The 24340-nt window shown below is 42.1% G+C and overlaps 1 protein-coding gene across 2 annotated transcripts in view; it reads left to right on the forward strand.

The window, feature by feature from the left end:
- The window catches only part of LOC137098173 (gamma-aminobutyric acid receptor subunit pi), a 45739-nt gene extending 21678 nt beyond the window's left edge, over positions 1-24061 (forward strand). The window contains exons 1-9 of one of the 2 annotated variants that reach the window (XM_067474127.1): positions 9022-9041; positions 10754-10866; positions 12897-12964; positions 13914-14131; positions 15802-15884; positions 19001-19138; positions 19257-19409; positions 20028-20218; positions 20449-24061. In XM_067474127.1, the coding sequence (XP_067330228.1) occupies positions 10770-10866; positions 12897-12964; positions 13914-14131; positions 15802-15884; positions 19001-19138; positions 19257-19409; positions 20028-20218; positions 20449-20814 (1314 nt within the window). In that variant the 5' untranslated portion in view covers positions 9022-9041; positions 10754-10769 and the 3' untranslated portion in view covers positions 20815-24061. Of the gene's footprint in view, positions 1-9021; positions 9042-10753; positions 10867-12896; positions 12965-13913; positions 14132-15801; positions 15885-19000; positions 19139-19256; positions 19410-20027; positions 20219-20448 lie in introns of those variants that run through there. The other variant, XM_067474117.1, reaches the window with a different exon arrangement.
- The last annotated feature ends 279 nt before the right edge of the window (positions 24062-24340 follow it).

Consider the following 24340-nt stretch of genomic DNA (forward strand, 5'->3'; position numbering starts at 1 on the left):
GTCAGAGTCAATAAATATGTCAGTGAAGGACAGAGGATAATGGAAAAGGAAGAAACAGTAAAATAAATGCTCTATGAATTTTCATTTTAAATATTACTGAATCCTGTATTACAGATTAAAATCTTACTGTTAGGGTTTTGGTTAGAGGATGGACCCAAAAGAGGAGACAGTGCGAGCGATAGAAAACAATTAGGGGGCTTTTATTGACAGACTTGAAATTGGCAAAACGGAAATCGCTCCTAATAGGAAGGTACAGACAACAGGCTCAGAAACACAACAGACTCAGACAAAACTAACCAGAGGCCCAAAACGTGAGGGGGGTTAACTCAGTAAAAGAAAGATAACAATAACTAATAAACAGGAAAGATAAACTAAAAACAAAAGACATGGAATTACAATAACTACTAAGGGAAAAACTGAACATGAACCAAACACCCTGGAAGAAAAGGATAACCAAATTAGCAGAGTCGGGGGGAGCACGGAAACCAACACCGGAGACTTTAGAGGAGGCAGACACCTATATACTGAACATAAAGGCCCTGATAAACTGAAGAACGCAAAGCATACCAGAAACACCAGAACCCAGGACCAGAAGAGCAGAGAAAAGTGAAGATTAAACCTACACACAGAAGTCCAGGAGCAACAGGCAGGGAAAACAGGACTAAGACAAGAAACACTGAGAACCAAAAGCAAACCTCCGACTAAACGGGAAAGCTGCACAGGGACCAGAATACCAGAGTCCGTGAAAAACACATTCGGCTTTACCTAGAGTCCACTGTGGGGTTGGTGAGGGTAATAATGACAACGGTAACGACGACAAGGATCTGGCCGGGGAGTGAAGGGAAGACAGAACTTAAATAGAGGAGGGAACAGGTGCCACAAAATAAAAGTCCAAAACCAGGAAGTACACCGTGACACTTACACTGAATGCTAAAAATTTGTCAGTTTATTCCTAAAGTCATAAAAATATGGCTTCTGGGGACCTCGAGATGTCTAACGGAATTCCAAAGCTACATACAGTTTGGTTTAGGGCTGCTGGAACTAGCTTTGCAACAAAGCTGTCCCATTTAAATCCAGCCTTGGATTGTTCATGGCCCGATCCAACCACAATCTTTTTTTTTTTGCATGCTGGCAGAAAATAGAACATGGCAGACACAAAGCCCAACACTTACAATGATGCAAATGTTAAACAGCCAAGTGCCTTAAGAATTGAAGTTTCCCTGACAATATTGGTTTTAGTTCGAACACTAGCTCACCTTTATTAAGTTACTCTGGAGCTTGTGACACAAAGGCTCAACAAGCCAGAGCATTGTGGTTTGGGCCTAGCAGTATATAAAGGCAAAGGGAGAAGAAACACACGACCTTAGTAGGCCGCTAAGGATGCAGCCTCTGGATCGAGACGTAGCTTGAATTTAACATCAAAAAGATAAGTTAATTTTGCAGCAGTGTCTTGCAGTCTGAGGAAATGTCATTATCTTGCAGCATCATGCAAAGGAGAAAAGAAGCTCAGCAACTCACTGAAACCACTGTGCGCACGTTCAATCAATTCCTCACGGCTGATTCCTGCTATAAACATCAGACTGAATAAGCAGGTCATCAGTGCTCCCCACTAACAGGCTCACAAAAGCTGTGTTAAATAACCCACAAACTCACTCAGCAATGATAACGGTGTGTCAAATCCCACTCGTCAAGTCAGGCGGCGTTTATTGTTTCGGCAGCCGTATGTGTCTGTGAAGCTGCAGTTCACCACTACAATGCTGATTATTGTTACTGTTTACACACAAAGCTAAAATTAGCAGTAATACTTTCGTTGTGAAAGCAGCAGCTTGTACATTCACACCATAATTAGCACATACGCACATGTTCAGACAAATCTCTGCCCCCTAATAACCACCGGAGTTTCCAGGCCTGTGTGTATTATTTTTAATAAGCACTATATTTGAAGACAAAACATAAAAGTTGCATTTTTATGTCATACGAGTCCAACTTCACCAGGGTTATGAAGACAGTAAATGTTGTGCATTTGGTGGGAAGGAGTTCTTTTACTCTCCTATGGAAAAGGGCTCAGGGAGCAGCGTAGGATAGCATGAAAAGCAAAAACAGCTGCTTTTATCCACAAACGTCTGCGACGTTAACTCAGGAGGGCTTTTTTTTTTTTTTTTTCATGGTGCCTGGTTGCCTGAGCCTGAAGTGGCTGAGTGGTGCAAGGAAGCCTGAAAAGTCCCTGATGAGCGAGAGAATAATCTCTCTGTATGAGAGCAGCAGCGACTTTGCTCAAATCCCATTTCACAGTGACAAAAAAAATGAATATTCTCTGCAAAAGAAGAAAAGAAGGGATTTAATGCAACTTGACAGGCAAAGCATCCAGTGTGACGCTAGCATTTCTAGCACACCTTGAGGATCAAACTAATACCATATGTTTTACCTGTTCTCCCCAACAGCCTGTCACTAGATAATAAATGCCTCTTAGGAGTTAAGGTCGACTGTACCATGACGTCATGAGGGGACTGTCTTTAAAAACCTCCAAGCAGTGTAATTCCAGCCCTCTAGATACATAAAGTGAGCTACTTTAGTTTCTTTGATTTTCCACTTGATCTGTGGCTGAGAATTAAGATGGATATTTTATTTGTTTTAATTTGAACATGGATTAACTTGATACTCTGACCTTTAAGGTCGACCGAAGTTCTTTTTCATGGTGTGTTCCATAACTAATCCTCACTTATCCATGACCTCGTGAAAATCATAATGATATACAGGTAGCCAACCTAATTTAAGTGAATCCCACAAATGGGAATTGCAACATTTAGCAAATGAAGTGTCGCCGGGTACTCCAACCCTTTAAAAACCGGGTACTCCAACCCTTCAAAAACCGGGTACTCCAACCCTTCAAAAACCGGGTACTCCAACCCTTTAAAACCTGGGTACTCCAGTCTTCACAAACCGGGTACTCCAACCCTTTAAAACCCGGGTACTCCAGTCTTCACAAACCGGGTACTCCAAGCCTTTAAAAACCGGGTACTCCAAGCCTTTAAAACCCGGGTACTTCAACCCTTCAAAACCCGGGTACTCCAGTCTTCACAAACCGGGTACTCCAAGCCTTTAAAACCCGGGTACTCCAACCCTTTAAAACCCGGGTACTCCAGCCTTCAAAAACCGGGTACTCCAAGCCTTTAAAACCCGGGTACTCCAACCCTTTAAAACCCGGGTACTCCAGCCTTTAAAACCCGGGTACTCCAACCCTTTAAAACCCGGGTACTCCAGCCTTCAAAAACCGAGTACTCCAACCCTTTAAAAACCGGGTACTCCAACCCTTCAAAAACCGGGTACTCCAACCCTTTAAAACCCGGGTACTCCAGTCTTCACAAACCGGGTACTCCAACCCTTTAAAACCCGGGTACTCCAACCCTTTAAAACCCGGGTACTCCAGCCTTTAAAACCCGGGTACTCCAACCCTTTAAAACCCGGGTACTCCAGCCTTCAAAACCCGGGTACTCCAAGCCTTTCAAAACCGGGTACTCCAACCCTTTCAAAACCGGGTACTCCAACCCTTTCAAAACCGGGTACTCCAACCCTTCAAAAACCGGGTACTCCAACCCTTCAAAAACCGGGTACTCCAACCCTTTAAAACCCGGGTACTCCAGTCTTCACAAACCGGGTACTCCAACCCTTTAAAACCCGGGTACTCCAGTCTTCACAAACCGGGTACTCCAAGCCTTTAAAAACCGGGTACTCCAAGCCTTTAAAACCCGGGTACTCCAACCCTTCAAAACCCGGGTACTCCAGTCTTCACAAACCGGGTACTCCAACCCTTTAAAACCCGGGTACTCCAGTCTTCACAAACCGGGTACTCCAAGCCTTTAAAAACCGGGTACTCCAAGCCTTTAAAACCCGGGTACTCCAACCCTTCAAAAACCGGGTACTCCAACCCTTCAAAAACCGGGTACTCCAACCCTTTAAAACCCGGGTACTCCAGTCTTCACAAACCGGGTACTCCAACCCTTTAAAACCCGGGTACTCCAGTCTTCACAAACCGGGTACTCCAAGCCTTTAAAAACCGGGTACTCCAAGCCTTTAAAACCCGGGTACTCCAACCCTTCAAAACCCGGGTACTCCAGTCTTCACAAACCGGGTACTCCAAGCCTTTAAAACCCGGGTACTCCAACCCTTTAAAACCCGGGTACTCCAGCCTTCAAAAACCGGGTACTCCAAGCCTGTAAAACCCGGGTACTCCAACCCTTTAAAACCCGGGTACTCCAGCCTTTAAAACCCGGGTACTCCAACCCTTTAAAACCCGGGTACTCCAGCCTTCAAAAACCGAGTACTCCAACCCTTTAAAAACCGGGTACTCCAACCCTTCAAAAACCGGGTACTCCAACCCTTTAAAACCCGGGTACTCCAGTCTTCACAAACCGGGTACTCCAACCCTTTAAAACCCGGGTACTCCAACCCTTTAAAACCCGGGTACTCCAGCCTTTAAAACCCGGGTACTCCAACCCTTTAAAACCCGGGTACTCCAGCCTTCAAAACCCGGGTACTCCAAGCCTTTCAAAACCGGGTACTCCAACCCTTTCAAAACCGGGTACTCCAACCCTTTCAAAACCGGGTACTCCAACCCTTCAAAAACCGGGTACTCCAACCCTTCAAAAACCGGGTACTCCAACCCTTTAAAACCCGGGTACTCCAGTCTTCACAAACCGGGTACTCCAACCCTTTAAAACCCGGGTACTCCAGCCTTCAAAAACCGGGTACTCCAAGCCTTTAAAAACCGGGTACTCCAACCCTTTAAAACCCGGGTACTCCAACCCTTTCAAAACCGGGTACTCCAACCCTTTAAAAACCGGGTACTCCAACCCTTCAAAACCCGGGTACTCCAGTCTTCACAAACCGGGTACTCCAAGCCTTTAAAAACCGGGTACTCCAACCCTTTAAAACCCGGGTACTCCAACCCTTTCAAAACCGGGTACTCCAACCCTTTAAAAACCGGGTACTCCAACCCTTCAAAACCCGGGTACTCCAGTCTTCACAAACCGGGTACTCCAACCCTTTCAAAACCGGGTACTCCAACCCTTTCAAAACCGGGTACTCCAACCCTTTCAAAACCGGGTACTCCAACCCTTTAAAACCCGGGTACTCCAGCCTTCAAAACCCGGGTACTCCAAGCCTTTCAAAACCGGGTACTCCAACCCTTTCAAAACCGGGTACTCCAACCCTTCAAAAACCGGGTACTCCAACCTTTCAAAAACCGGGTACTCCAACCCTTTAAAACCCGGGTACTCCAGTCTTCACAAACCGGGTACTCCAACCCTTTAAAACCCGGGTACTCCAGCCTTCAAAAACCGGGTACTCCAACCCTTTAAAACCCGGGTACTCCAACCCTTTCAAAACCGGGTACTCCAACCCTTTCAAAACCGGGTACTCCAACCCTTTAAAAACCGGGTACTCCAACCCTTTAAAACCCGGGTACTCCAGTCTTCACAAACCCGGGTACTCCAAGCCTTTAAAACCCGGGTACTCCAACCCTTTAAAACCCGGGTACTCCAGCCTTCAAAAACCGGGTACTCCAACCCTTTAAAAACCGGGTACTCCAATCCTTCAAAAACCGGGTACTCCAATCCTTCAAAAACCGGGTACTCCAAGCCTTTAAAACCCGGGTACTCCAACCCTTTCAAAAGCCGGGTACTCCAACCCTTTCAAAAACCGGGTACTCCAACCCTTTAAAACCCGGGTACTCCAACCCTTTAAAACCCGGGTACTCCAGCCTTCAAAACCCGGGTACTCCAAGCCTTTAAAAACCGGGTACTCCAACCCTTTAAAAACCGGATACTCCAGCCTTCAAAAACCGGGTACTCCAACACTTCAGAAACCGGGTACTCCAGCAATTTAAAAACCGGGTACTCCAAGCCTTTAAAAACCGGTTACTGCAACCCTTTAAAAACCGGGTACTCCAACTAGTTATACTGTTTTCATCCTAAACACTGAACTGTGCAAACCTTGCACTTTGGGTTTCGACATAATGACACGTGGACATAAACGTGGTTCGCTTTAGAAATAATATTGTGGGTGGGCTTAAAATTACTGCTGCTTCATGTTACACAACCTATGTCATGGAAAGAGTAGTTAACATGTAATGTTACATAAAGTCAAATCAAATATCTCCTTATGGTGAAAATAACAGGAAGTTGTTTCGCTTTGGACTCAATCACCAACTGTAACCTCCTCCCTACCACGGTTTGTGTATTTACATACTGCATGATGATGTTGAATATAGCTGCTAAATCTCTCACAGATGTAACACATTTCTGTTTTGTGTCATTTCATGCCTCCGGTACAAAGGACCAATAGAGAGACCTACATTACAGTAGGACCGTCTCCAAATCCCACTCAATTCATGTTTCTGAACAGGGAATATTCAATCCCATTGTTTCCTTCGTGTACACAGAACACACACGATGATGTGGATTTTGAGGCTCGAGAAGCATACGATGCCAATGACTGCAGGTTTTCTGCAGCAGAGGAGAGGGAGGATGGGGAACTAGAAATTACATAGTGATGGAGTGAGTTAAAGACGCGAGAAGCTGGTTGGAGTTGAGTTTGCCGCTGAGTGGGAGGATAACTGACAGGGGATGGGGAGAAGGAGATGCATAGAGAGTGATACGCAGCTCTCAGCAAATGCTTTGTTCAGCTGAATTTATCTCTTGTGAAATGTAAAAGTGTTGCCTGGACTGAGACCTTTTTGAAGAATATGATCAGTGGTCTGTCACCTATGCCTTGAAATTTTACACACAGGGCTTGAGTCTTTTATTCCAAGTCACTAAATCACCTCTGTATTATGGGAAGAGAACCCCGTCCTCTAACCACACATTCTACATCATAACACAAATTACACTAGCATTGCCCGTATGTCATTAAAACTCTAAAGACATAGAGGCCATTATGTTTTACAGTCCTGGGTAGTTACAGAAGAACAAAACCAGGAACTTTATACAAATCAGCTGTATTCAGCAACTATTACAGGTTACTTTCTAGTTTCGAGGAAGTTATTTCGGTTTTTAAACAATTGACATTTAATATTAAACGTACAGTATGAGGCACATGTGTAAACATACCACGTATGAATGACCTCACTTATGACCAGCATGCAACATGCAACAAATAATTTTAGGCTTTTTTGAGTAGGGTTAGAATTTGGTAAACTTTCAAGTTCACCGTATAGTCACCGATTTTCATATTAAAGGTAAGAGTGATGATCGGCAGCGGAGTGACAGACGTAGGGACGGGCGTGTTTAGGTAACTACATCACTTGGTTAAGGTTAGAGAATGATTGTGGTTTATCTTCTAGTTTATACAGGAATGGTTTGCAGCGACTTGAGGCTTGAGGCACAAAAACTCTTAAATGAAACACGAGTTGTCTGCCAGCGAAGCCTTTTTCTTTTACTCCGGGGTTATTTTATTGCACATCCTCTCATGACTTTGATGACTAAACCTACCGACATACAGATGCTGCTGCGACTTTTCACCGGTCTGTTATGACTTTGATACGGTGCTGATGTTGAACTATTCTTTTAAACTACGATTTAATGTTACTATTGCTTTTGGTGGAAACGGACTGCAGTTTGTTAGCTTTGGTAAAATTTTGGATAATTTACTGAAGTGAAACAAATCAGATAATGGCTGGTAATACTGTGAGAAGTAAATAGGAAAAAGAGATGAGGAGAAAAATAATCAAAGCAAAAGACTGAGAGTGGAGAGAAGCCGCTCGGAATAAGCAAACCAAAGGGCTCATTACTGGGTACAGCAGAAGATTTTGATCATGAAAAACACAGACAGACTCCTCATTATTTCCTGCTGGCACTTCATTTTCCTCCACAGTCAGAGAGCTAAGAAGCAATTATTTGTGACTGGCCAATTATCACATTAGGTCTTATTTAGATTCACATTGTCGTGCATCTGTGCAGTTAATGCTGCTGCTACAAGTGCGGTAGCAGATCAAGCCTCCACAAATCTGGTGGTGTCATGCAACTCATGCTGACACCAAACTGTTGAGCTTGACTTGGGAGCAGATACATTTTTTAAGTGTGTTTTTCATCTCTCTAGTGCTGCTTTAAAAGTACAGTGATGCTTTCCCACTCTTGGAGATCATTTGTCAGTGCGACAACTTTTTACTTTGAGAGTCTTACAACATATATATAAATCCATAATAAAACTTTTTTTTTTTCTTTCTGTGCTTTCTTGAATTATTACTAAAGAAATACACAAACTAGCCCAAACGAGCACAGATTTTCATCTTGCATTCTGCAGTTCTAATTTAGGAAGTGAAAGTATATCAAACGTTCCTCTGCCTCTATTTTCATCATTCAAAACAACATCTCTAAATGGCATCGTATAGAGAAGGAGCTTGGTTCAGATGAGGCCACCTGGAGGAATCTGTGGAGAAGCAGGTCAGCTAAGACTACAACCTCTGTAGTTTACTGTCCATCATCAGAACAGAGTAACTCCAGTAGCTTGGTAGCATGGCCCTCGACGGCTCAGCTGTGGGCTCTCACTGTGTCTTGATTCTTGATAGGCAGCCTAGTGGGCTGGTGTGTCAGGTCTGACAGCAAGCATTGTAATCCACACACTGAGTTTTCATTTAGTGTGAGAGAAACCCAACAGTACATAAACATAAGTGATGTGTGTGTGTGTGTGTGTGTGTGTGTGTGTGTGTGTGCAGTCATTCCTTTTTGTGTGGCAAACAGCCTAAATATCCTTTTTGATTGTGCTGCTTATATTAGGAGCCTGTGTGATTCTTGGATTCTAAGACTACTTCTTGGTGTTTTTTCTTTTTTCATTGTCAGGGCTCAGTGGGTAGTGACTTTTGTTTTTGGCAGGTTGGAAAACTGAGGTCTCAACTGCCAGCTGAAGGTGAAGTGTTAGACAGCCCAAAGTTCGAGGGAAGTCAAGGGATTACCAGAGACGGAGAGAGTGAGAGAAACTCGCATTCATTGTCAGACTGTAAAACATCTGTGAACCTCAAAGACAAATAGCTCTCAGCTTTCAGTAGAGTAAGTGCTTATTATAGGAAAGCAATTCCATGATAAATGACACTTATGATTTATGACAGTTGTACATTTGCCTATAGTTCTAATTTAATTCGTCAATTTTTTAAACAAGTCTTGCTTCTGTTGTCATATGTCCCAGCAGAGACTTTTGAATGCCACGAAGAAACACTGTCATCTCCCTTAAATGCAAAAGCATTTGAGAAGGTCACAAGGGTCATGTATGGCAACATACATTGATAATGCAGTGCTAACACTAACATGACTTTCTCATCCAAGACTTATTCCTGCTCAAACAGCCGGCTGCAAGTCTGACATGAACCACAGGTCTTTCTTGTCTTGAGTGTGGACACTTCTGTCGGGAAAGTAGTTGTTCTCCAGATGCACACAGAAGGCTGAGTCTTGTCCTGAGGAGTTGGCCCCATTTTGTTTCCCCAGTGTACAAATCTGTACATTTCTCGCTGCGTTGGACTTTGTGGACTACTCTGCTCTGCCTGTGTTTGCGTGTTTTGTCCCTGGGCACAAACACAACTGAGGGAAAACCATGACTGGACAAGCCAGTACCTTTCAAAGTCTCCAGCGACTCAGCCACCGTGTGGTCCATTGTACAGACATGTAGTTCGGATCCGCTTCCCATCTCCTGGCACCCAGGTTGGTGAGCTTATGGCTTTGATCCACTCAAACACCCGTTGAACAGTGCCATGCGCCTCATTTGAAATCACCAGAGGTCCTTGTTTTCTGCAGCTGCTACGTCCCGCATTGCTCCCAGGACCTTTCAACACAGTCAGTACAGCACTTCATGTGTTCACATCTACTAAAACTGCTGAAAAAACATCATATTTCCTGTTGAGAAACAATTAAAGTAATGTGTGTCATAAACATCAGTGGAGTGCTTCCGGAGCACACTGGAACAAGCTCCGCCATTTTTTTTTTATGGGGAGAAAAATAACATTTGCACATTATCCTAACAAATGGTTGTATGGGTCCAGAGTACAGAACAACCATTAGAGCAACCATTTGGTAAAAAGGCCACATCGCCAATAGATGGGTTTGTGAAGTCTTCAGCAAAAAAATGCACACAATAGGAGAGTCTGAAATGCTGCCACGGTATAAAAGATAAATATTTTCTGCCTCTGCACATGGCCTGAGCTATCTTGCTTCAGCCCCTCTTACATCATGACAAGTATCCTGGGGCTTCCTCTCTACAGAGCAGGCCTTCTGTATTTAGAGTCTCATACTGCTGGGGAAGGCGCGATGAGTGTTCTTTTCCCCTGCCACATTTGCCAGCAACATAATCATCTTCCCACACTTCAATGTGCCTTTTAAGGATAGCATTCAGAAATAATAGGGCAAAGAATTCTCCAGGAAGCCAATGGTAGTTTTAAAGGCCTAAGTAAAGGGGAAAATACAGTAGCTGCAGGACTTAAAATATTCTGAAACCAGTTAATTTATGGTAATCTAATAATTAAAAGAAGCAAAGCGTGTTGGTTTTCTTCATTTTTTAACAGCTCCGAGTTGCAATTTTAATCTTTTCTTTGACCCAGCATGGCTTGTAAGATTCAATGTAGTACTCAATTGAAAGCCAGCATGAATGTGAATCGGGAGTTGGTCATAAAGAGGAATTTACCTGGTACATGCAAAATGGTGGAAAAATCATTTCTTGTTTCAGTTTTTTTTCTCTCTTTCTGATGCTCTTTTTTTCTTTCCTTTGTTCTCAGGTTGTTAGACAGCTCAATGCTCAACGCAGAAGTGAAGGAGGGAGAAATTCTGCCTCCCACCATTCAGAGGCTGATGAAAGGATACAACAAGTACCTCAGGCCTTTCTTCGACAGTAAGGAAACAGCAGTGCAGCATATGCAGCCATAGAGATGAAAGGACATTCAGGGAACATGCGTGTTAGACAGAAGGGGGCTGTCAAATTGGGATTTTGTGCTTGTGTCCCTTTTTATACACACTTTTAAAGTTACTTCATACTGTACTCTATGAAGGCGGGGGCGACTGGGGGCGCAGGAGAGCGAGCAGTCGTCCATCAATCCCGCAGTTGTTGGTTCGATCCCCGGCTCCACCGGTTACATGTCAAAGTGTCCTTGAGCAAGACACTGAACCCCAACTTAGTTGCTCCCAGTGAGTGTAGACCAGCTGAAAGTCAGCTGAAAAAATGTGTGAATGTACATATTCAAATATATTCTGCATTTACATACTGGAGATGCTAATAAAATATAACCCTGCAATATAATGTAGATAGTAGTGTAATCAAGATCAAAGCTTCTAATATGGTGTGTGACTCAAGTTGTATAATGGTGAAACAAAGTCTTTCTCCGTGTTTGCCTTCAGGGGAGCAATGTCACGTTTTCCTGCAGATCCCTCACTGCCGTTATTGTTCTGGGCTCTGGGAATCTGTCACAATGTGATTATGGTTTGTTTACTCGCTGCTTGATCCAAAATTGTGCCTCACACTTCACCAAGGCGAACGTTATTCAGCCTAATCTCTAGTCCTTCTCGCCTCAGACGTCTGGCACACAATGATGGTTAAAAACCCTGGTGAACACAAACACACATCGATAACCTACAGTGATATACTTTACATTTAAGGTGTATTCATTTATTTTTACACATTAGATTTCCGCCTATCATGTAATTATTTAATAACTACCCCTTTACTACAAAATACTTATACTGTAGGTATTATTCTTATTCCCCAAAGTTTACTTATTGTTATCAAATAACACCAAATATGCATCCATAGGTAGTGTGGAGGTAAACTACCTATGAGGTACTGTTACTAATAAGTACACAGTAAGTTCATTATACTTACCCTGTAAGTCGCAGGCTGGAATCTGAGTTTTTTTAGTTAATATTACCAGACACATTATCCCTGAAGGGGATAGATTGTTAACTCTCTCTCCAACTGTTTATTTTTAATTATTCATGAGTATTTGGAGTTAAATTTTAAAATATACATAAGAGTACATAAGTTACTTATTAAGCATTTATTTAACTGAGCAAACACAAAAAGCACATTATTGTTAAGTATACAGTTAATTAAATTTGAAAAGGTTTTACATCTGAAAAGATTTACATCAGTTTGGACAGTATTCATGGTAAACACATTCGTGTGTCTGGCTGATGCGTTTTTAATCATTTTCTGAGAACAAGGATCTGGCACAGATGAACAAGTTAATCCAAGTTGCAGGCTGACAAGTGACCAAATCCAAGTAGAGAAGCTTCAACGTTTTAGATTCTGTTTGGCGCTTTATGACAATTAAGTTAGAAAATGACCAAAGTTATTCTTGTGTAACCTTGTAAGACTAAGTTGATATTTTGGATAATGCAGTGAGTTAAATAAGACGCAACAAATAAATTGGGGGAAACAATTCCAGTAACTTGGATTATTTCAAAACTCCATCTAGGTACCAGCTCTTGCACAAGTTTCCATGTGTGTGCACATGGTATCATTACACATTATTGTTCAAATGTAAAGTTGGAAATAGACGCATGTCAGTAACTTGTGAAGACATATATATACACAAACACCTGCTTACAGTAGATGTAGTACATGTCGCAGTATAACTCCAGGCTCATTAAAATCCCTCACAGAAACAAAAGTTGAGAATGTGGTTTAGAGAATGAAGATGGGAAGATATACAAGCGTGGCAAAGTTCCCTCTCTTTGATGGGGAATCTGGGAGAACTAATTCCCTGAAGGAGCTTCTCACTTGACAGACTGCAGCTGTTAATGCGCCAGCAATGTGGGGATTCTTAAAATATGTCGTCCTTCAATAACCTTTTATTATATAACACTATGCTTTATTATACAAGCCTATATATCCCCACTCATTCTCCACGTACACTTTGTTCCCAGATGGTCCTGTTACAGTGGGCATGAGCTTGGATATCGCCAGCATTGACACCATCTCGGAGATCAACATGGTAAGACGATGACTTCTGAAATTTACCACCAGTTTTTGAGGTCCAACTGTTTACTGTCAGTCCCCATTGATTTTAAATCATTTATTTGTAGTGGGCAAAATTACTGGGGTATTATTATTTAATTACTGTTGTTTTAGGGGGTTGTTGGTATATTATTGCATGCGATGGCTGAATCTTTTTCCAATAAAATCTCCCTACATAAAGACTCAATGGGATGCTGCACCTGTAACACATCAACGCCAGAGTAACCTTATGCCAGTCACAGATAAAACCGCATTTAAATCGAATTTAAAATGTTAGTTAGTGTTTGATACAGTTTAAAAACATAATGCTGGTTACACCAACTACAAAACTCAAATGTTAAATCAATCCTTTTGGATAACAGCTTATGAGATTGGGCCTTCATAGGAAGGTGCTTCAATGGGCTCATTTTGTTGATCAGTAAAGGGACTGTGATTGACAGCAGCAGCATAGAGCATTCATTTCATGTGTAAGCCTCACTTACAATGTGTGCAAAACGCCGGCATCACTCCGTGCGCTCTACTAAATTCCTGCACTGCTGAACATGTTTGGTTAGGAAATTACACTCGCAGCTTGTTGCCAGACGATGCAAGGAATTGATTATGTAGCAGCAAATGATGTAACACCAGGATATCCAGAACGAATTTCCTGCACAAAAGATATGTGAAGTTTTCTATAAAACCAGAGCAGACTTGCTGACCTGAAGCACAGCTGAGGATTACTGTTGCTTCAGGCACAGCAGAGCTTAGGGACCTGACTCCATCGATACTCAACAATGCAAAAAAGGAAAACAGCCCCAAGCTGACTAATGAAATATAAGTACACTTGGGAAGCTTGGTGTGCAGAAGCCTCGCTTGCTTGTCAGCATGTTATGTGCATTGTATAGTAGTCTGTTGACTGTTGTTGACGGTGGGCCCCAATCTTACAGGACTACACCGCCACCATTTTCCTTCGTCAGCGCTGGACAGATGAGCGCTTGGTGTTTGAAGGCAACAAGAGCCTAAGTCTTGACGGGCGGCTGGTGGAGCTTCTCTGGGTGCCCGACACATTTATTGTGGACTCCAAGAAATCCTTCCTCCACGACATCACCGTGGAGAACAGACTGATCCGCATCTTCCCCAATGGGACCGTCCTTTACGCGCTGAGGTGGTATAACAAACAAGGCTGTTGGTTTATTAGGTGCTGTGTTTGGTTTCATTCTGCTCCGATAGAAAATGAAAAGTCGGCCAAGGGATTCGAGAATTCAGCGGATGAGACAGGGGTGCGGATTGAAGAGGAGATAACGTGTTTGCCAGGCCAGGAGGTGTATCACGTCTATTAGATGTTGAATTGTGGGAGCATGTGAGCTATTGATACAATGAGCTGTAGGCTGTCAAAGCAACATAAGTCCTGTTGTGATTCCTCCAACGGAAATGTCTCTGTGGGCCAGAGCTTAACATCTGAAAAGCACTTGGCAAGTACGTAGCTCATTACCCATCGATAGGAATGATGCAGATAGTGAGTTTATTCATGTTCTTAACCCTATAGGGATTCGATCTTTTCTGCCAGATGCTGTAAAACTTCCTACATGCTATGGCTTGTATAGGAGCCGTCTATGATCCATTAGTATTGTGGTGCTTTGATGTCTATGGAACTAAAGTTGTTCACATACAGTATAGTTGTGGTTACACATGCTCAAAGGGAGAAGAAAGTCACATGAGATATTTTTCTAATGGTGTGTAACTATCATGTAGATGGGTAATTAGGCTCATTTCAGTCTGGCCTCACAGTTAATCACGTCTCTATATGGCAGAATTACGAGAAGTGCATCAGCTTGGTTATTCCTATGTTGTGGGGAAACAACATGATATGTGTGTGGTATGTGTGCCCTGGTCTCATGGACCTTTGCCTCCATACAGACCACTGCAACCATTTCTGGGTTGTACTGTGACCGAGGAAATGCGGAGGAGGATAGTGCTTAACAGTCAGAGAGCAGGATGTGCGAGAGGACAACTAGGCAAAAAGAAAAAAAAAAAGATGTCAGGAGATGCTTCGCCGCCTTGGGGGATTTGGACTGTGAATGTGAGGTGTTGTTGGATAAGGACAGCTGTGGTAAATGTTTCCGTGCGGTGCGAGTGGACAAAGGTTGGACAGTAAAGGGGACAGGGTTGCAGCAGGAAGGGCACTGTGTACTGATTACGACTACTTATATTAGTTAAAGTACACACTTCCATGCTTTACAAAAGTACTGCAAACATGGGCCATGTACAGTAGGACACATGGGTTCATCTACAATGGAATCATTTAGATGGTAAATATACACATTTAGAATAATAATTTGTTGTTTCTCGGTTTGTTATTCATGGCCTCTAAACTCACCAGAATCTGCTTGCAACATGTGAACATTTGAGTTTTCGTGTTGAAATTCTTATACAGTACTATGTAGTTTGTATGCAGATTTAGACAGGCCTTGAATCTCTTATTAAATTTTCATTATTTATTTAGAGAATGTGTTTAGTGTGTAGCCAGTGCATCTGCTGGAGTGTCCCAGGTAAGTGGGGAGAACTGTGGTTCATGAAAATTTAGATCAAGATAATGTGGCGTTAATATCAGTCTACAGGCCACGTCAGAGAAAAAATACCGAAGTTCATTCATAGAAATCCCTCAATTTGGAGCCTGGCTATGGAAAAACCCTCTTTCAAAAGCTAAATAAAGTCTTAGCACTTTTCACTAGCCTTTGCTTCTCAAGGCCATCAGGACACTCATACCAATACATATATGAATATGAACACTATAATATACTGTACAGCACAAACGTAGGCATTTTTGTTTTTTAGGATAACAACCACTGTGGCCTGCAACATGGATCTGACCAAGTATCCCATGGACAAGCAGACCTGTACACTACAACTGGAGAGCTGTAAGGACACAGAAGAACACAAGTGTTCAGCTTTGATTGTGTGTGTGTGTGTGTGTGTGTGTGTGTGTGTGTGTGTGTGTGTGTGTGTGTGTGTGTGTGAAAACAGTAACTGTGACTATTTTGTTAACTTTCTGGCCAAGAGGGAAAAGTTAAAGTTACTTCCTGGTCCAAAACTTTCCATAACTATCCATGACTTTCATCTGTGCTCGTTTAATATTGTACATAACTTTCTAGATTAAGCTGTGAATCTTAAACGTTCGTATGTGTGACTACAGCCAGAGGAAGGAGGTGATTAGCTTAGCATAGATATTTAAAGCAGGAGTGAAGTTAAGAAAAACTCTGAAATCTCACTAATTTTTGTGTTTCTGAACTGAACAGGAAGTTCTGGAAGTTGTTTCCAGCACTGTAGTCCTTTTACTAGGCTAAGCTATCACCTCCTCCGTCACACCATCGTTAATGGGACCTTTTGGAGCCGCCTATCGACCGTAGGGTTGGAGGTTCACGTCCGGCTCTCCCTGTTCAAGTGCCCCTGGGCAAGACACTGAACCCCAAACCGCCGCCCGTCCCCATGCCCAGTGAAATTGGGGAGGGTTGGCGTCAGGAAGGGCATCTGATGTAAAACTGTGCCAAGTAAACTTGCAGACCAATGATCCCCTGTGGCGACCCGACCCTGAACGTACGGGATAAGCCGAAAGGCAAAATAACCCCAAAAAGACGGCTATTAGTTATTAAATGTGCCTTAATTCCGTTTGCATCGAACACACACCAGATGGAAACATGCAACAAAATATAGCCATGCACAAACACACACACACACACACACACACACACAGCACATGTTATTCAAATGGCTGGTCTTGTCCCTGATACCAAGCCCATCTAATCTGACAAATCCTCACAAAACTCATATTAATATCGCTAGAGCGTCAGACCACTGCCACAAGGCTCAAAAATCTGTCAGTGTTTAAAAGTTGGGAATTCATCACATGTTCCTAATTGAGACATTCAGTATAATATGTTCAGTGGTTTTAGGTGAACATGCACTGGCAGCGTGTTAAAAACAAAACTATTATTCAGATCAAATCTCAGTACATGGATTGGATTTTTTTGCCTGAGCAATTGTTGGAAGGAAGTCTCCCCCCCCCCCCCACCCGGCTCTCTCGCTCAACTGTCATGTTCGCTTTCCAGCTCGCTTTCGCTTCGTGCTATCAACTGACAGCCACCCAGGCTAAGCTAAGTCTGATCCCCACTAGAAACCCACTACCCCCCCACTGCCAAATACAACATTTAACAGCAGCTCCGTTCCCACTTAGCAGACAAAAAAAACAGGCATGTGAAGGTTAATGTTGGGTAACTGGAAGGATGATGGATCCTTTCTTTGCCGCTTCAAAAAATCCAGGCTAAATATCTGCATCTTTCTCTGTCTGTCTCTGTCTTTCGTCCTCTCATACAATCTCAGTCTCAACCTGCTTCACTCCCTCTGCTGTTTTCTCTCTCTCTCTTTGTCTCTCTTCCAATCTCCATCTTGCTCTTTCTCTCAATCCCTTTATGAAGATGTTTATTAAAGGATTTATCTCCTTTAATGCCTTGCCAAAAGTGGGTCCTCTGCACAGGAGGAAGGTTTAAAGAGAGTGTGGGACGTTGTGATCAGTTTCGTGGTAAAATATTTATTTCATTCTGACAGCAATAAAGCACCAGACAGTAGTCATAGTCTTTTTCTCATCTTTGCTTGAACTTAAGTTTTGGTGGCCCTGTTTATACTCTTTAATGCTGAGTATGGCTACTTGCTTTGTGTGTATAATTCATACAACTATCTTTATATCAGGAAAATAATTTGCTCTTCCAATAAGAATTGTTAGGAGAGAGCCAACAGCATATTTCCAGGACCTTTCTGCGTCAAAGTCACAGCTGTCCTTCAGCAGACTTTTGCTCACAAGCATCCTGTTTCATTCTGGTCAACAATACTTGACTCAATAAGGGCTTTGTCTGGGGGAGGGGCAGCAAATTAATAAGCATCTAACAAGTGATGGATGAACAGCACTACAACACTTTTCTTGTTCTCTTGCTCCCTCTGCAGATATGTGAGGAAAATACACCAAAGCATTTTCGCACTCTTTTTTTTCTCTGTTTACCGTAATTTACTGTGTATATTTTTTCACATGTTCTATGAAAAGCACCACCACATCTAGCTGTGGCTTCTTTGACTGTGTTAATGTTATTATGGGCTCTCTGAGGCCTATGCAATATGCATGATTATTCTGTAATGGTGTGAGACCAACGTTAAGCTCTTCATCAACTGCTTTGCACTGCTTTTTTTTGTTTTGTTTTTTTTGCAACCTTGTTTGAAGAAGTGAACGAATATCAAAAGGCCATTTCTAATTTACAGTACCCTCCTCATTAGGTCCAGATCTTACTTGAGGTGAGGTGGTATACAGCTGACCTGCACTCATTCAGATTCACATGTCAAAGTGTCCTTGAATAGGAATTAAACAAACAACCCTAGGATTGGTGGATGACTGCTCTACCTTCCGAGTCTTAGGAACATTTCTGCCATCCCATATTATTGGTAAGGGGACAAGTTCCTAACATCCGTATGTAGAACTATGCCCTTGTTTTAAAACGTACCCATCTTCCCTCTCAGGGATAGAATTTACTGGAAGTCACCGCCAACAGCTCAATGGATCAGGGTTTAGCAAAGCATCAGCAGCTATGATTATCAACTACTGTGTTTTAAGTAGTTGGGGAAAAAATTGTAGTAAAACGGTTTCATTCATTTACTTGTAAATCATAGTAGTTTTCTCTTTTCATTTGTAGTGTGCTGGGATTGTTTTGCGGCTCATATATAGCTGGTGTGGGCTGAAAAGCGTTTGAAGGGTTTTGTTCAGTAAATTTAACCAAATTCAATGAATTGAAAGTCAATGCAGTCAAGACAGCTGGACGACTAAAAAAGCTGTTAGAGAACCAAAGAATTAGGTGATGTTTTTTTACCTGTGGGTTCTGTACTACAAGACAGGTTTGGTATTACATCACTTAGTATTTGATACCTTTAAGGTATTTAAGATGTTGATTAGTGCAGCTTTTTAGTATTTTAGTTGTCATCTCTTTTTTTCCTTCAGGGGGTTACAACATTAATGATGTCATGTTCTACTGGACCAGAGGAAATGAGTCAGTCAGTGGTTTAGACACTCTTCAGCTGGCTCAGTACACTGTAGAAGACCACTACACATCTGTCTCAGAGGCCATCTATGAAACCGGTAACATCAAAAATCACTGTGTAGTACTGCTACCAGAGTAATGCTGAAGATTCAACAGCATTTGTTTTTTTCTTTTGTTCAAACCATAGTGCATTGATTGGCTTTGTCCTTCACACAGGACGTTATCCCAGGCTGGTCTTCCACTTTGAGCTGAAGAGAAGCATTCTGTACTTCATCCTGGAAACATATGTCCCCTCGAGTCTGCTGGTGGTCCTTTCGTGGGTGTCCTTCTGGATTTCCCTGTCCTCCGTTCCAGCACGTATTTGTATAGGTATGGGGCAAAGCACTGTTGCACTTTTGTATTCCATCCAAAGTGAGAATGTGCCGCACATGAGCAAATGTCAACCTCCATTGGTCATCAATGTTCGTTTACCGCTCTCAATTTCTAAGACTTTTACTCTCCCATATTAACGACAAATGCTAGTGTCAGTTTGACTTAAAAGGGCTGAGAGTTGAAGAGAGAATCTGTGACACCCGTGTTATCTAGTGGTAACATTCAAACATGATTAGATTGAATTAGATTCAAGGCTCAAGTTCCTGAAACAAAGACATATGTGCAAAAAGAGCCAGTATGGCGGCTTCCTATCCAGTTTTTGAATAAAACCCTGTAGGAAGCAGAGAAGAATGATACCAGCTCCTGTCGTCAAATTATTTTTACAGGAATTTGCAATGCTGTGAACATAAACAATAATCCAACCAATGCCCCTTTCAATTGAAAACATCATAAAGATTTCTTACAAAAGCTGTCATACAATCAGGCCTTGTACGCACAACGATCACAAAACCAACCCACCAGTCCAGGATGGGCTGTTTTAGTCCAGTCCATGGGTTCACTGGTTCTAGAGAGGACCTGTTGTTCCACAGGGTTTCTGTGTGTTTTCTGTACCAGGGGTGACCACAGTCCTGACCATGACCACTCTGATGATGGGAGCAAGGACGTCCCTACCCAATGCCAACTGCTTCATCAAGGCCATAGATGTTTACTTGGGAATCTGCTTCAGCTTTATCTTCGGAGCGCTCATTGAATACGCCGTGGCCCACTTCTGCACCCTCACACACACCGACTCGCACATGCTCATGGTGAGAGCTTCCTGACTTTACTGTCTTGTTGTTCGTTGTTGTGGTCATTGGTGTTACCGTGCCTTTCTTTGTGATGGTGGTTGTTGTCATAGTTGTCGTCACCATCATTATCATCCTCTTCATCACCATGTCAGCATGTCCAGTCTACGGTAAGTTGAACTAGTGCTTCCAGCTTCGCTTGTTTCTCTATATTTAAAATTCAGGACTCATTCTGTCTCACTTTGTTACAGTATGGCCACCATATGCATGACTTTGATGATGAAATAAATGGCATCATCACGACCATCTGCAGCCACTCCAACCGAGTCAAGAGACGCAAGGAGCCTGCTGCGACCTCAGCCCCAGCTCCCTCTTCCACAGAACTTACCGTAAGCCCATCCAGCCCCTCAAGCAGCGAGCCTAAGCCTGAGGCGACACCCCCGGAGTCGACCAACTCGTGCCTCACTGCTCTGGCCACTCTCCGCAAAGTGATCCGCTCAATAAACTGCTGTCATGTGCGGAACCCCCACCACATAGACAACAACTCCAGAGTCATATTCCCCCTGTCGTTTGTCTTTGTTAACTTGCTCTACTGGACATATTATCTGTACTTTTAGCAGTTGCTTGAATGCAGGAGGGTCTGTGTAGACGAGAAGTGTATGTTACTGTATGTACGTACAGTAGTTAGGTCTGTTCTGAGATGAGTGTGTACAATTTACACGTAGGGTCGGATTTATTTACAAGTAACGTCGCATACTCCTAAATAAATGCATATGATTACAGCTCCGTTTGTAATTAAATTGTTCACCGGACAGCTTCAAACTTTACATATCGGGCTTTATTTATTTTTTTTATAAGTTCGACAAATTCTGATCTACACTCTGCATCTTTCTCAGAGAAGTATATTTATAATCATACAGATTGTTAATGTCTGGTTGAGGTTGAGTCAAGGTCTCATCACAGGATTTGCCATTTAAAACAGAACGGGAGAGCAAGTCCACATTTAGATGGAAATAAAATACTGTAAAAACAAAAAACATATGGCAGCCATGTGAAAAAGAGACAAGGGAGTTGAGAAAATAATTCAACAAGTAAGAATGTGTTAAAAAATAACTCTATCCACGAGGGCTGCTACAAAGATCTCTTCTTTTTTTTCTGTGTCTTTGAGTTATTTTTACTTTACGGAAGTGCTGTATCTTTGCCTGAATTATCAACTCTGTAAATGTAGTGGCCTTTGTTCCCTTCAGATTTCTGGAAATCTGGCCATTATAAACCATATTATAGAAGTTATCACACAAGGTTGGTGATTTATAAGGGATGTGGCATAAGAAATCGAAATCAGAAGTGTTCAATGTGAAATAAATAGACACAATCTTACGAGTTTATTGGTCATGTTACGGTCGGCGAGTTTCTGTGAGCTACAGCTACAAAAACGCAGTGAGGTGGAATAGAAATGAGCCGTAAACCCTGGAAATCAGTTAGTATTTTTGCACTTCCAGTTTCCACTTTTCTTAAACTCTGGGTTTTTAAGAGTTGTTTTAGTTAAGTGCCTCAAATAAGTTCTGTAGTAAACACAAGGTCAAGCTTTTTTATTTTATTTTTTTTGCACGTTCTACTATCTGACACACCAGTCGTCAGCAAATCTCCTGCTCGCGCAATTTTTGAGCTTTTACGTGTCTTTAAAAAAAATGTGTTGCTAAGTTGGCGAAATGAGACAACAGAGGATGTCAGGAACATCATTATGTGGGACATATATACTGATCTATTCACTGCCCATCACCTTCATAGCCTTGGTAATAGCAGGGGGGTAATATTCTATAACGCGGCTATATAATATAGGGGTAATATCTAGGTAATAGCTCAGTAATAGTGGGGGCTAATGGCCTAATAACAATGGGGTAGCAGGGGTAACTATGTAATGGATAGGTTGATGGTAAAATGAATGTCCTGCTATGGTAACTACTAAGTAACCTTAACCCTAACCAGGTAAGCAGTGGATTCACCAAGGTGATAGGAGGAAAAAAAATCCAATGGCTGATGTGAAAACTAAACAGCCTCACTAATTAACTGGGGAAAAAAAACTAGTTTCTCTGTAATAATGATGGAAAATAGCTGTAAAATGCATAACTCCTTGTTCCTACATACTTATTACATGCTTATCACAGATCTATTACTTATGACCTTTCTATTATGAAAGTATTACATCCCTCTTACCTTAATATCCTACTATTACTATGGTATTACATTGAATTTAAACTATATTACCTTGTTATTTCTGCACAACTATTGGACATCTTAAAGGAACTTGAATATGAATTAAATGGCCAGAATATTTCAACAGCTTGTCATCATATGTGCTCTATCCAAAATGGAAGAATACCTGGATATGCTACACTTGAGGTGCTCCATTTTTTTTTTTTTTTTTTTTTTTTTAAAGCTGTTGTCATATTTTGCTTCGTGAGTATTGCGTGCTTTAGTTCAGCTTGGTGACTGAGAATCTCTGCAGACATTCAGGGGATTCAGTATGTGTTCTATTAGTGATGTGAACCAAAGATTCCACGTTGCTCTAGTTATCCCATTTGGGCGAACAGGGATATTCTGAAACAGCATGCAATCGCCTGACACTCCATGTTTCATCTAGAAAACAGTATTGAGTTGAACGACCGAGATGCATGTTTATTTCTTGCCGTATTCAGTATTGCTGTGACATATTCTAATTTGCATATATGGAAGCGGAATTGAACAGTCTATTTAGTCATAATGCAAGCTTTAGATATTCCATTATTAAAAACTACCTTTTGATGTGTATCGCTCAAAATGGCAAATTAAACAAGTTATGTTATCTATTTATGCTTCATTGGCTTTCAGACTCTTTATGTTTTATCTTTATTGATTTTCATGTTTAAATCTATTTTTTTAAATATGCCATTAACTTCCAAGCATTTTGATTGCTGTCGTTGCCTCATGAACATAGAAAAGTACGATTTTGCTTTAGTTTCAGTTCTTTCTGCATGATTATAAAGCGCTGTTTCTTTCCCTGACTTGATTTCATTTTGCTTTAACATACTGGAGGAGCTTCAAACAGTTTCAGTTGCGACTGTTGAAAGGATGTATAATTGGGTAATGTTGAAATGAGACCCGATCTGGATCCAAAGGTGCTGGATCCTCAAACTCGTGTTCTGCTTTTCAGTTATTTGAACTTTGCTCTTTGACTGGACGAGTGATCAGCAGCAGTGGTTACTTGCCTCTGACTGAGCCGCATCTTCTCTGTGGATACTGGTGATCATCGACCTGTTAAAAAGGTTAAAGTGACACAACAAAGACTGTCAGCTTTTATACATTATAGCACCACGGTCATAGTTTTCAATAGTTGTCCTCTCAGTAAATAGTACAACAAACGAATGCCAACATGGAGCCAAAGAACCACAAAAAGCAACCGCTGAAGTGTTCTGCGTGGATGCGCGTAGAAGAAGTTGATCCACACAAGGTTTAAAAGCACCAGTTGTCATCTATCGCTATTGCATTTGCTCTAAATAAACAGACTATCCACAACAGTATAAGGCAACAGTGCCTGGGCCTAATCAAGCAACTTTGAGGAACAGTAAGAGGAAATGCTGATTGCTGGATGGCCCTTTGTTTTCCTGTCGTGGGACGTGTAGAATAATGACTCAAGCCGATGCTGACTATGAAGCTCACAGTTCCTCGGACGATCGTCGTGTGAAATGTATTTATATACTGTAGTACCATGTTAGCATAGATATTGATTTGCTCATGCTGACCTGCTGTAAATAAATGGTAACACTATGCATGTTTAATTGGTGTATGGATATTAATGACAGCAATAAAAGAACATGTGTATTTACAGTGTGTGTGTTGACACCTCTTCTCCAACTTTTCCGGGCTCGGAAATTCAGAGTGCACCAAGTTAGATTAGATCTGCAGACATGTAGAAGTGGGTGTTTGCGGTGTTGCGGACGTGAGGGCAGCCGTGTCCCAGTGGGAGTGGACAAAGCGAGTCTTAATTCCCTGCAGCTTCATTAGCTCTGACTCAGCAAAATACAGAGAGAGGAGATCTGATATCCTCATCACACACACACACAGTTCATTTTTATGGGTAAGTACCACTTCTGAAGCAAATGCAGA

The sequence above is a fragment of the Channa argus genome, chromosome 1, assembly GCF_033026475.1.
Source record: "Channa argus isolate prfri chromosome 1, Channa argus male v1.0, whole genome shotgun sequence".
NCBI classification, from domain to species: Eukaryota; Metazoa; Chordata; class Actinopteri; order Anabantiformes; family Channidae; genus Channa; species Channa argus.